Source organism: Diachasmimorpha longicaudata, chromosome 6 (genome assembly GCF_034640455.1).
Source record: "Diachasmimorpha longicaudata isolate KC_UGA_2023 chromosome 6, iyDiaLong2, whole genome shotgun sequence".
NCBI lineage: Eukaryota > Metazoa > Arthropoda > Insecta > Hymenoptera > Braconidae > Diachasmimorpha > Diachasmimorpha longicaudata.
In genome coordinates this window covers 4,432,773-4,446,208 of record NC_087230.1, presented here as the reverse complement: position 1 = coordinate 4,446,208, position 13,436 = coordinate 4,432,773, and the positions used below count along the sequence as shown (strand labels likewise).

Genomic DNA, 13,436 nt, shown 5'->3' with positions numbered 1-13,436 from the left:
ATGCACTTCGCAGAGTTCGATTGAGCTGTGATAAGGAATCTCCCCGACATCGAGTTAAATTGGTTATGAATTATGCGCAAAATATGAAAACTTTTAGTTGAAGTCTCCGGAGAGTTTTTGGTGAGTACATCGGTGCTGTGGTATCGAAGTGGGACGAGGGGGAGGGGAAAATTTTCAAGAGAAGAGGAGGGACTCGATAGTCCTGGAGAAACTCGTTTGGAATTTACTTCTGCAGAGTTTGACCTTTGTTAGAACCATGAAACGACGACCTGAGACACCGAGAAATTAACTATCAGGTGTTTTTTTTATAATCATGAAAGGATTTCTCTTGTATGTGCTCATGTTAGGATAATTTGCGACCCTTATCGGCCTTTTTAAGCTGGCATTTGTGTACCAGGTCGTTGAGGTGGTAGTCAACTTGAAATTGAAGTTCTCAAGTTGACCCTTCCCTGCGGTTGCAAGTCGCAAGTATAGGTCTTGGTGCGTCGACACTATCTCCAATGCTATCTCCACTGCTACCAACGATGGGGAAGTGCAAAGTAGCGATGGGGTGGAATTCGGTAAACGGATTAAATGAACACAATTCAGACTAATTCAAGGTTACACATTAATGAGAGTGCTTGGTATGTGTGGACAAAAATTAATCTTATGTCTATAGCTGTGTTTAAACCACATGTCAGTATTTTATAGTTTTGTGTCAGAACAGTATCGAAATGTTTAGAATAGTTTTAATAACCAGAAACAGAGGAGGAAAAGACAGAAATGAGTGGACAAGGGTCTTTTGTCAAATGAGTCTAGAGTGTGAAAGCTTTGGTCACTAAGAGTCAGTTGATCTGGAGACATCATAGGAGAAAGACATACCTTTTGCGTGCGATAAATAGAAGATCAAAGTTCATAGTCGGATCGTTTCGATATTATTTAACAATTCCTGTCCCTAATCCAATAGTTTATATAAGAATACAAAATATTAGAATGTATTTTTCCATGTCAATCCCACCATAAATTTGTCAGAAAAATTTAATAAAAAACAAAATCTAATGCTCTGAATTTTTTATTCTCACATGGAGAGAAAAATTGTTTATAAATTACGAGGCTGTTCTGTAATCTGCCAGTAAAAATAATATTCAATAAAAATTATGGAACAGTGACGCACTTTGTTGGTGAACTTTCAGAAAAAAGTCCAGAAAGTTCAGTGAAAAAATACGCAATTGTTTCGTAATTTTAACTGTTTTTACTGACAGAATACGCAACAGGCACATAATTTTCCAGGAATTTTTCTCTCTGTGCAGTGTAATTTTCCCTTTTGCCTATTTTCTAAGGGAAAAAACGGTAGAAACTGACAACTCCAATATGATTAAAGTTTATCCGTCTACGAGTGGCTCGACGAAATTGAAACATTTCTTATTCCCACGGGGGGATTATCACATAGACGTTGCCTTCATTTCGGACCAGCGAATTCTATCGCAGTCCATTTTGTAAAGGGGCCTTGCAACGGGAGTTCGGCTTGACGACGTCTGAGACGCGGAGACAAGAGCCTCGGGATAGGGGCTTGCCCATTGATATCCAGGGGATGGGGGATGTGCACGGAGATGAGGTTGGATCCTTCCTATCCGAAGATATGGCAAAGTGGCGAGGCAACGAAGTGGATAGACCATAGGATTACTGAGGTGGCTTCTCAAATATGCTAACAGTGGCATTAACCCCGGAGCTTAGATGAGATTACCAAGTATAATGTTCCGTGCACATTCACCCCCGTTCAACCCCCATCGCGGGAGGCGACCGAGGGACTCTCTTACTTCTTAACACCCGCGGAAGAAGGCGAAACCAATGAAAATCCGAGTGGAATAATAATAGCAAATGCGTATTATGATTTTGCATGCGATGTGTTTGAATTCATTTGAATCCGGGGGATGTGAATGAAGAGGAGATTTACTTTTTGCCACTGGATGCAAAGCTTTCCATTGTGAGAATTCATGTCGCATGGGAAAAAATTTCTGATAATAAAAAATGTGAATCCTTGCGGGTACACGAGGAGAAATATTCAGTCAAATTTATGGAACTTGAGTTCGCTTACGGATTACAAAAGTGACTGAGAAAACTTCCGTGATGGTAACAGAATTTTTTACCACAAATTTAGATAAAATTACGAAACTCACAGGGAGAGAAATGGCGAGGAAAAATTACGGAAATAGTAACATAATCCCTAAGCGAGTGCTATTTTATGGGAATTTTTGCAGGAACAGGAGGGAATAATTCTGGAACTACTTGTAATTTTTCTGCTTTACACGGAATGAAATTTTGGATAAAAATTAGACCTCTCGAGGGTGAAACGAGAGAAGAAATGACAATCAATCATTTTCAAGCTCAAGTTTTGTTGCAAAAATTAGACTTGGGAGGGTAAAATAAAATAAAATAAAATTTCTACTCTGATTCTATTGAGTCGTGAGATTTACCTATACATAGATTGAATCGTTCTTTTTTTTTGTTTGTATTAGAACTGTAAAAATAATTACCGTGTAATTCTCCAGGAGAATCACCCGGGAATTATCCTGCCCCCTGCCCCCTGGGGATAGAACAGTTTGAAAAATTGTCGCCCGATGTTTTGGGGGATAGAGAGAAATTTTCAGTTGAAATTTTCTAAAAGAAATTTAATTAATTAATTAATTTAATTAATTAAGTTAAAATAAATTTTTAGTTAAAATTAATCCATCCATAAAAATGACTAAACTTCATTTCTTTTTCTTTTAAATTCCATCGCACTCCCCGAAAATACCGACAAAATTATCCTTCGAAGCATCGCTCATAAATCGACGGATCTTGAGGCGCTAAAACACTAACCGTTTCCCCCATAAAAAAAAAAAACTCTCAATTCATCGATAAATCACCACGAAACCCTTCCCTCCTAAAAATCACTCACGACAATGGATGAAGTTCTTTTCGTTAACGCTGTCCAGAGTCGGATAAAAAGCCCGGGAATAAGAGGTACACGCGGTGTCCCCAGGGCGAGATAAGACTGAGTGCGTGCACGACGTGGAGGCGTCGAGATAAACCGTCGTCTAGACGCTTATTCCACCGGGTTATTTTCGAGTGGAGAAGAGGTGAAAAGTTGGACTAGAGTTCATCTCAAGGAAATCCCAACACATTGAACTCATATGACTCAGGGGAAGAATTTTTATTTCATGAAGAATGTGAAACCCAATTCTCTCGATTCGTCTCTTCTAGTCTTATTCGAACGGAATTGTCTTACAATAAATTGTTTAACGGTGAAAAATGACTATAACAATGATCCTAATAAGTAATAATATATCTAATAATTTTTTGCTTTAAAAAAGTTGTTAAATATTTTTTCTCAAGTCACTGGTTTAAACTCTGAAAAACTAATTCGAATTCTTTAATTACGAGTACTTTTATTGAGAGTGCTAGATATGTGCGGACAAAAATGAATCATCTGTCTATAGCTGTTTTCAGTCCATCTCAGTATGTTATAATTTTCATAGTTTTTCGCCAAACAGTACCGTAATGTTCAGAATATTTTTAATGAATAGAACCAGAGAAGAAACAGAAAGGAATGAATGAACAAGTGCCTTTTGTCAAACGAGTCTAGAGTGTCAAATCTCTAGTCACTAAGAGTCAGTTGATCTGGAGACATCATACGAGAAGGATATACCTTTTGCGTGGGATAATAAATAATTAAAGTTGATAGTTAAATCGTTTTTATATTATTGAGACAATCCCTATCCATAATCCAATAACTTTCTTGTCTCAGTAATTAAATTCTCTTCGAGGACATTTTGTTTTTAAAATAAAAAACATTGAAACGAAGTTGGAAAATCAGGAAAATTATTATTTTTATTTAATAGGTTATCAAACTGATCTTTTTGAATTTTAATTATCCCAGAATTCAATGTTTTGGAAAGGAATGAGTGTATGCAAAAGGATCCTCCATCCTCATCATTATTTATTATTATTATTATTATTTATTATCCATTTGCTTGATGTTACAAAAGTTTTCTTCTTTGTTTCACATCCTCCCCAGCCTCTATCCTCATAATTAAATACCCAAGATTGTAGGATCTCTGGGGGAACAGTTAGTATGTAATGAAAATCGGGGGGATGTTTGCTGGAGCATCTGACACGTTGGTGGCTCTGTTGGGCGGGATTTGGAGGTAAAACACGGCCGAGAGGAACCGGACCAGCTACTTGGACACATTCAGACTTTCTGCCCATTTTTAACTCCCTTTGACCTTTTGTTTGCTCTGGAATTTGAGTCACGTACCGATCCTTTGGCTCCACCAATGCGAAATTCACCTCGTACGAGCTACATTCAACCTCAAATAACCCTACCACATGTTTTACCCCTTATTTTATCGTATTTCCGACTGTTACGGGGAATTTTAGGAAGAAATTATGATGAGTTGTAATTGGATTGGTTCTTTGTGCAAAAAATTATTCTTTCAAAAAACTATTGAGTGGAACTTGTCATCGTAATAATTATTGTTCCAACCGTTGTTGTAACTAAAGTGATTTTCTCTCATTCAACGCCATTATACGGTTTGCCAGCAGATTTACTCTGTTTAAAATAATAATAATAAATAACGAAGTTGTTCCATAGGTCCATAAAGCAGTGGTGGAGTTTATGGAAGACTCTTTTTCTTCATATTTTCAACAATTAACCGTTGCCGGACACTTTATCGTGGCCTTTAGAAGAGAAAATCAGTGAAATTATTCAATTAAACTGGAAAAATGAAATTAAATACTATTTTTAACTGAACAGTACACGTCGATAAATTACGGAATCAACTGGAAAATTTCGTGGCAATTCCGTAAAATTTTCGACAATCGCATTTCACTCCAGAATTACGGAAGAGGACGTAATTTTTCTTGAATATTTCTCTCCGTCTAGACAATCGAATTCCCACAAATCGCAAAATTGCTAGAGTAGAATAAATTCGTTGATCTGTCCTCCACTCAACAAAAATTTATTCAATAAATTTCTGTCTATTTCCGCCGCGGAAAAATATCACATGCTAATGACGTCACAACTCCATTGACTGATTTTTCATCTCGAGAAAGTCAACCCCACCGTCAATTCCATTAACCACAGGCGCAGCAGGTGGTGAACGCAAACCCCGGCACAGTTTCCCCAGTGCATTCTCTACATCTTCAATAGACACTCGAGCCTTTCCAGTTTTCTCCGCCATTTTTCTCGCATCCTCCAGGGTCTTCTCGATAACATCCTCCAGCAGAGTTGACAATACAGACTGCGCCTCCACCGATAGGGTATGTCGGCATTCTTGGGTGAATGGAAAAATGGAAAAAATAGAAAACAAACAATCCGAGGAGGAAAACAAATCTGTTCCGGAATTTCTGACACGAGAGACACAGAAAGAAGAATTCATTTTTCAAAAATTTCCACACAATTTTAGTATAATTATTTTAAAGTATAAATTTTTTTAAATCACTATATAACTACTCTTTGATTTTTCAAGCGAAAAAAATTTTTCTAGTCTTTTTAAAATAAATAATCAAATGTATTCTCAAGCAAATTTCATTTCAATCCAGATATTAATTAATAATTGCGAAGAAATTTGATTATTCACTTTGACAAAAAAAATGGAAAATATTTTTTTTAGTTAAAAAAATCGTTAGAAAATTGGAAAAAAACTATGTTGAACTTCTGGTGAAATATTTTTCAACTGCATTTTCAATCTTTACCTCTACTCCTCCGCAAAGACTTCCTCACGCCACGTTGACGTCTTCCTCCCTCAGATTTACGTGACATAGCGTCTTGGGATATCCCAATGTCCTGTGCAAATTTAAACTGGCAATTGCATCCGAAACGTTTCAATGCACGCGAAATATATTGGGTGTCAAAGGCCCGCGTGTTACCGTGTTTACCATCAAACATTGGATGCAGAAAAAAAAATAAATGAAGAACTGCCGAGGGCAGACAGAATAAGAAGTGAAAATCGATGTTTGCGGATGGAAGACCTTTCAATTCTCCTATTCCATTTTCTAGACATGAGAATAAACAGAAAACATTCGTTAAAAACGAACGAGCACGTCCATGAAAATCCCTCCACGATCAGCACTATAATTAAATAATAAATGCAAATAAAAACATAAATGGATTTTTTTTCCGCCAGGAAATATTTTCCTTCATCGACGAGAAGTTATCATTATTTACGGTATAAAGGTACTATAAACTCCATAATCGTTGATGAGATTCTTGGGCAGCTACGGCACGTACGGACCTCTAAGGCGTTATCTTTCAAGACTTCCAATACAATTACTCCTTTAATATCCTTCGACGATGGATATAGAAAGTGTAATCGTCCACAAGCTTTCGCCAGCATCAGCCACGATTACCCCTCCGTCCCATCATCAATTCTGGCATTTTTCCTTCTCATTTTTTCTCTCCTGTGGTTCATTGTCCAGGATGCTACTGAAAACATCAATCTCCTTTTCCCGTGTTTGTTTTCTTTCTCATTGTAATTATTTTCAATCAATTTCCATTGATTTATTTCAATTAATTTTTAAAATTAATTGCTGAAAGTTTTCATTCTTCATTTATTAACAAAAATATATAAACACACTAATGAATTTTATTTGCAAAATTTTATGTTCTTAAAATTATCTGAGCAAATTGTTCTTTTTTTTTCTTGACTTAAGGGAATGCTATTGAATTAGAAATTTTATCCAATTTAAAACATTGACCTCTGCTATTTTTAACCCCAATAAATCCCGGGAAAAACATTCGCCCCCAGACAATACCCTAGTGGATTCCCTCCCCTGTTTCATCCCCTTTTTTTCCTCAATCTGTAAGATAATTTGTTTCGACATTTTGTTTCACTAAAAATTCTATTTCCCCAATGGCTGTGGCACTTGATGAACAAACTTGTAAATTACTGACGCTAAACTAGAATGAATTAAACCACTGACTGCATTCATCCCATCTCCAGTTTTGAGAAAATTAAATTAACATTGTTATACATATGTAAGTGCATTCACTCGTATACCCGTAAGGAAATGTTTGACGTTCCCACGAATTTACTGAATATTCCTGGAATGATGAATATTTCTCAGAGGGAAACAACTTCTCTTCAATTGAGAACAACATTTTTCAAGTGAAAAACATTACTCCACGAGTTAACAATGAAAGGGGTGGAAGAAGAAACAAATGGAATAAATAATTGAAGATGAGTTTTACTCCAACAAAGAAAACTTTTTGATCAATATTTTTGTAAATATTTTTGAAAGTAAAAATTTTTTAATCCTTGAAAATTCCCATTTTCTGTTCCAGTTCTCGACTGCATTGTCTCAGGATGGGATCAGTGGTCACCCTGCGACAGTGATTGCGGTCCTGGTGCTCAGTCTCGATCGAGAATTATCGAGCGAGAACCGGAAAACGGGGGAAAGCATTGCCCCCAGCTGGTGCAACATCGCGGATGTCAAGGAATAAAGTGTCACAAGAGAAATCCAAAAAGTGCACTCAAAGGTACATCATTCGATTATTCCATGAAAATCATCAAAACCATCAGGTCTACCAGAAAAAGTGCCTGATGCTTTATTGTCGAGAATTTTCCAGGTCGCAAAAAAGTTCATATACCAAATTTTCGCAAATCCATTACTTCCCGAGATATTTTTGGAAATAGGCGTTAGCGTATTGAAAAAGTAATCAAACATTCCTCTAAACAAAAAAATTATTTTTTTCTTCAACTGCTCATTGTTTTTTTTTTGCTGATTAGTTAATGAAGTGGATGATCATATTTGCGAGGGACTCAGGGATTATTCTCACAGAGAAATATCTCTCGAGAGTCAATAAGGATTTGTCTAATTGGTGACATTCCCTCAATGCCGAACTAGTTTAGCTCTCGGTCTTTGATCGGCTCGGGATAATTTTCCAACAGCCTCAGACCACACAAGATCCCCATCTCCATCGCACACACGTACGCAAAACCCTGTTGATACGGCTATTCAGGGATTTCTAGGGCTGCGGTGGCCATTGAGAAGAGGAGAATCACTATATACTCCAGATGGGATAGGGAATTCTCACAAGTGGATTGTGAATGCAGCTCTGGAGTAGCGAATCGTATTCAATGGAATTTCACCTGAATATAGTTTTTTTTTTCATAGTGAATGAATAATTTGAGTGGCAATAAAGATTATTGCACTAAAAAACGTAGAAAAATAAATAAGTTCTCCCAGAATAGCAGCAATTCATCAAAAAAATTCTGGAACAATTGAGAACATAAATAATTTATTTTAATTATTTGATTTTAATTACTTTAATGTAATAATTTTGATTTCATTCAACTACTTTAACTGGACATTTTTAATGGTATTTCTATTCAATCTCCAACTGTTGAATTGATGTCTGTAATCCTTCGGTTTTTTGTTATATAAAAACACATATTCAATTTGCAGAGGTGGCTCTACTCCTTCCAGCAGAGCTAAGTGAGATGCGTCACATAAACGACAGCAACGACATAAGAACGAACCTGCGGTTGCGTTACAAAGACAATTCCGCGTACGACGCCTCCAAGGAGTGAGTATTACATCACAAGCAATAGAATAAATCATCTGACACTTATTAGACATGCGATCAAACGCATAATAGTTTGTCGCCATGTATGGGAAGCTGTCCGTCAATTACCACATGTAGGTTCAGGTGTCAATTACGAAAGACTTCTCACAGCACCGTGAGAAATAACGAAATTCATCGATAGTTGCTGCACAATGAAATACATAAATGCAAATTATGATTTCATTCATTCAGGAAAAATTATAATTGTAATAACTGTAATAATTGTAAATAGCTTATTTTTATTATTATTTTGCGAAAGTGGTTTTGTGGCTTTCGTGGATTTTAAGAGAATATATTGATCAGTTTTTTTTATATGAAGAGAAAAATTTTAGAAAATTACGTGCCTGTTCCGTAATCTATCAGTTAAGATAATATGTGGTAAAAATTACGAAACAGTTCTGCACTTTTTCAATGAAGTTTCTGGAAAAACTCCAAAACATTCCGGGAAAGTATGAAACTTTCAGTGAACAAATCCGTAACTATTTCGTAATGTTTACCAAATATTATTTCGACTGGTAACTTCCAGAACAGGCGCATAATTTATTAAGAACTTTTCTCTCCAGCAAATGTCTGACATATCAAATGTCGATTCATTAATATTCAACCCTTTTATCTTCTCACTATTTCCCTCAGAACATAAAATACTTTCTTAATGCATATTCTCCACTCGAGGATCACAATTGCCAACGACATTGAAGCAGATTGTACAGCATAATATTGCGTCTGCTCTCAGGACCCAGCCTCCTCATTTCATTCTTCGATCTTCACGGTTTGTGCAGTCGGTATATCATCTCTCAGGTGAAATCCATCTCCATCGAGTTCCCTTGCACTCTGCACCCCTGGGGTTTTCATAAGCGGATATCAACAACTCTCCCCTAGTATCTCACCCTCTCGACCCTCCTCATGTCTATACAGAATTCCAGTGCATTATTCACGTTTCAATTTTATCAACATTGTCATATCTGCTTTACTGCACTCCTCATTCTCCTCTTCACCTCGTTGAACTCGTAATAAACGTCGATGTCATCATCCTCAATTTCGTATAATTTTTCTTCTGCCTCTTCTTCCTTCACATCTTGACATTTATTTATTTTTTTCACTGGCTGGTGAATACCAACGTCTCATCCAGTATTTTCCCAAGACCCGGAAAAAGTTGGAATAGCTGAGGCTCTTTAACTTCTTAAAACATTTCAACTCTGTGTTTATAATTTTATACTTGCCCTGACTCCTCATAAACTTTTCTTTTCTCTTGACAAAGTTCTCAAGACTCTTCGAACTACCTCACCTGTCTCGAGATTCTCACTCTATTTACCTGAAGATGGAAAGTTTGAGGAGTTTTACGTAACCCGTATATTTAATATTATTCCCCTGATTTATTTATTGATTATTAGAGCTCCCTATTAACCTGATCATCAAAGCTTCAAAAGCTAGATCTTCAGCTTAATATCATTGACTTTAAAATCCAGGGACCAAAATAAAATGTTTTATGAAGCTTGAAGCTTTTGCATTAGGAATTGTCCTGTGAAAAACCCCAGGACATTCTGAACCTGATTTTTGACGATTCCACTGAACAAAGTCATGAATAACATCCGTGAAAAGCTCCAGCCAAATAAACCCAGTGACCCTGCACATTCTAAATCATGTCAACACTCGGGGTTCACGTACACTGGCCATTTATTTCACCCCCCCCCCCCCTGGTCCATCTTTTCCTATCCTCAATCTTCCCATTCCCAGCAGAATACAGTGTGCAACGTTGAAGGATACATCTACATCCTGTATCATCTCTTCCACTTTACTCTGATCGTCAAGCATTCCACAGCCAACTTTCTCTCCCGTGTTCTCGAGTACCGCAGTCTTACCCTGTATTATTCAACCGAAAGCCTTGTGCACTCCCGAGTGTAGTGAGAAGATATGTTGGTGTTGGGGACAGTGTGTGAGGCTTCATTATTCACAGCAATGCTACCACATGTCCTGTAGATGTGCTTCCATCCATCCGTGGGAGGAAAATTTTTACACGTGAAAAAACCTCAATGTAAACTCGGTTTTGCTGAACGTAAATTACGTTTTGATGAATGCAATTTACGGTTAATGTCAATGTGATGTCTGGTGAATTTTTTCATTGGTCGACATTAACGGTTATTCGTAGGTCGTATATAGTTTAACATATTCCTGGTCATTTTGGAAAACTTATAGAATCCACCGAACTTAAATAAATTTTTTTATTAAATTTTTCTAAGAAAGAAAAACGTTACGTTTTTCTGGTGGCTTTTTGCTGTTTTTTTTTTCATTTTGAAAAATTCATGGACTCTACCCAAATTAGATCATTTTTTGAAGAAATTTTTCATGAAAGGAAAACGTTAGGTCTTTCTGGTGGCTCTCTGATGGTTCCCTGTCATTTTGAAAAATTTATAAAATCTACTAAAACGAGATAAATTTTTTTTATTAAATTTTCCACGAAAGAAAAACACTACGTCCTTCTGGTATATTTATTTGTGCTTATAAATTTCTTAAAAATAATTCTATTACTTGACTCAACGTCTCCTCAACTTTCATCTGCTTCCTGGAGTTGATAGATTCCAACCGATAATAGGGTATCGTCAGCACAAATGTAATACAATAAATTTGTTTGCAATCCTCTTCACACGTCTGTTTGCCAGGCTCTTGAATGACTGTACACACTCGTTGAATGTTAACCCAGTGATGTGCATTGACGATGTACATGTACCTTCTACTCACGTACTATCAACCTCCCCCATCCCCATTGTTCAGTAACCGGGCTTGGCACTAGACACTCATACCCCGGATCGAGAGTGGCCCTCCTTTCAATGGTTTTCCAACTTCTCCCTTTGCACAGAGGGAAAATGTCTCTTCTCTGTCGTGCAGACGATTACTTCCGGCATCAAATGCACGTCTTCCGGATGAAGAGTGCATGCATCGTGTGGCGAAAAATGAGAGACACTTTGCGAGGATGTTAAAGCGTTTTATGGCTGCGTCTCAATTTTATTTTTATTCATTTTTTTCATTTAACTTCCAGTTTTCTGGGCGACATTTTATTTGATGTACATTGATTGGATGGGACTGGCCGAGCGACATCCCTCATGTGCATAGTTTAGCAAACATGGAATCGTCAATATGTCGATAAATTCTTGCTGACGCGACGGATACAGTTTTGTCTAGACGATTTTTTTCAGGTCGTAATCTGGTGAAGTGCTCAATTTGATGGGAAAATCGGTTGATTTTTTAACCCCCGGAGGGAGACGAGTTCTGTGGGGATTTACATATTATTTGAATTCCTTTTTTCATTAAGCTGATGTTATTTATGTTTATGGAAGACTTTTATGCAGAAAGAAATTTGCAGTAAAAATCAGAGTAAACGTTATTATTCATTTATAAAAAAATTGAAGCTCTGATAAATTGCCTGTTCTCAAATGTTGTCATAAAATCTTCTGGTCCAGTGGACATTTTTTACTGTCTGAAAAATGTCAGCGAAAAAAAAATCGGATATCCGTTGTTGCCAAAAACATAAAAGTGAGGCGTCTTTCAACATTGCTCCATGAAATTAATAAAAAAAAGTCTTTATGACCCCAATATTCTCAATCGTGCTAGAGACATTTTACAGTTATTCCTCCCAACCCCTTCAGTATTACTCCAGGAAGACAGATAAAATTAATATTTCTCGTGAAACCTGTCATTTCGATACAACAAAAAATACCAAACTACCGGGCAATTGCAGAATTCTGAAAAAATATAAATTTTATCCGTAAAATAAATGAACGCTTGCCGATAAAAAGCACCCGGCTGCTCTCAGAATATTGAACGGTTAAATAACAGTGCGCTTATTCAGCACCTCGAATGCCAGTAGTACAACAGCGAGATTGGTCGGACATGCTTTCTAAATTCGTTTTCACCAGAGTGTCCACATTCGTGTACCCCACGTATCTAAATTGGATTATCGGTATCTGTCGGGATTCGATGGGTATTTACATCACGGGTTGTTATCGATAATCGAACTGGAAATTCAGAGAACTTAATTTCCTCGAAAAGTACATTAGTGAGACAAGGGGATCGATGGAGGGCGGTTTGGCTCTCCAAGCTGAGGATAAAAATCCTCAATTTTCCCTTTTTCTCTTTTATCGATATTTTCATATTTTCTTCTGCCCTTTCCCTCGCTTTTTTATCCAGCTTTCTCATCAACTGTGGCTTTACGATCCCGTGGAAATGCTAAAAAAGTATGAGGTTTTCTCCAGTTGAAAGCAAAAAAAATGGAAAATCTAATTTCTCTCACAAGTTATTATCGCGAAATTGATAGTTTTTGAATTTTTTAATAGACTTTGCTGAACAAATTAGGCAGGGGATTTTTTTGAGCAGATGGAAATGATTATTTAATTAAATAGAATGAGGTACTCATTAAATACATCGACGAAGGAAATTCTCCTTTCATATAAGTCAAACTTATTTTACCAATATTTTTTTATTTTTATTTTCCATTTTCCTCTCTCTTCATCCAGACTTCTCATCAGCTATGACTTTATGAAATAGCAACTTCAATACCCGGGGGAAATGCTCAAGAAGATGAAATTTTTCGCTGGTTCCAAATAGGAGGGAATTTATAGACTTTTATAAAAATAATGTTTTGCGAACCAATTCAAGTGACAAAATATTCAAAGGTGGATTGACCCTCATAAACCTCGTGAGGGTCAACCCACTGTTATTTTAAAAATAAATAATGATAATTATTTGAAGGGGTTTCAACTATTTTTTAAATTTTTTTTAATGATTGAGACAAAATTCGTGGTTTTCGCCTTTTTGGATCGGTTTTTATAAACAAATTTAGCCGAGAAAATATTAG

At 36.6% G+C, this 13,436-nt stretch overlaps 1 protein-coding gene across 3 annotated transcripts in view; it reads left to right on the top strand.

Annotated features, from left to right (window-relative positions):
- The window catches only part of LOC135163647 (somatomedin-B and thrombospondin type-1 domain-containing protein-like), a 36,663-nt gene that overhangs the window by 15,397 nt on the left and 7,830 nt on the right, over nucleotides 1–13,436 (top strand). For all 3 annotated transcript variants that reach the window (XM_064123249.1, XM_064123251.1, XM_064123250.1), the window contains 2 exons: nucleotides 7,304–7,498; nucleotides 8,428–8,548. In XM_064123249.1, the coding sequence (XP_063979319.1) occupies nucleotides 7,304–7,498; nucleotides 8,428–8,548 (316 nt within the window). The remainder of the gene's footprint in view (nucleotides 1–7,303; nucleotides 7,499–8,427; nucleotides 8,549–13,436) is intronic.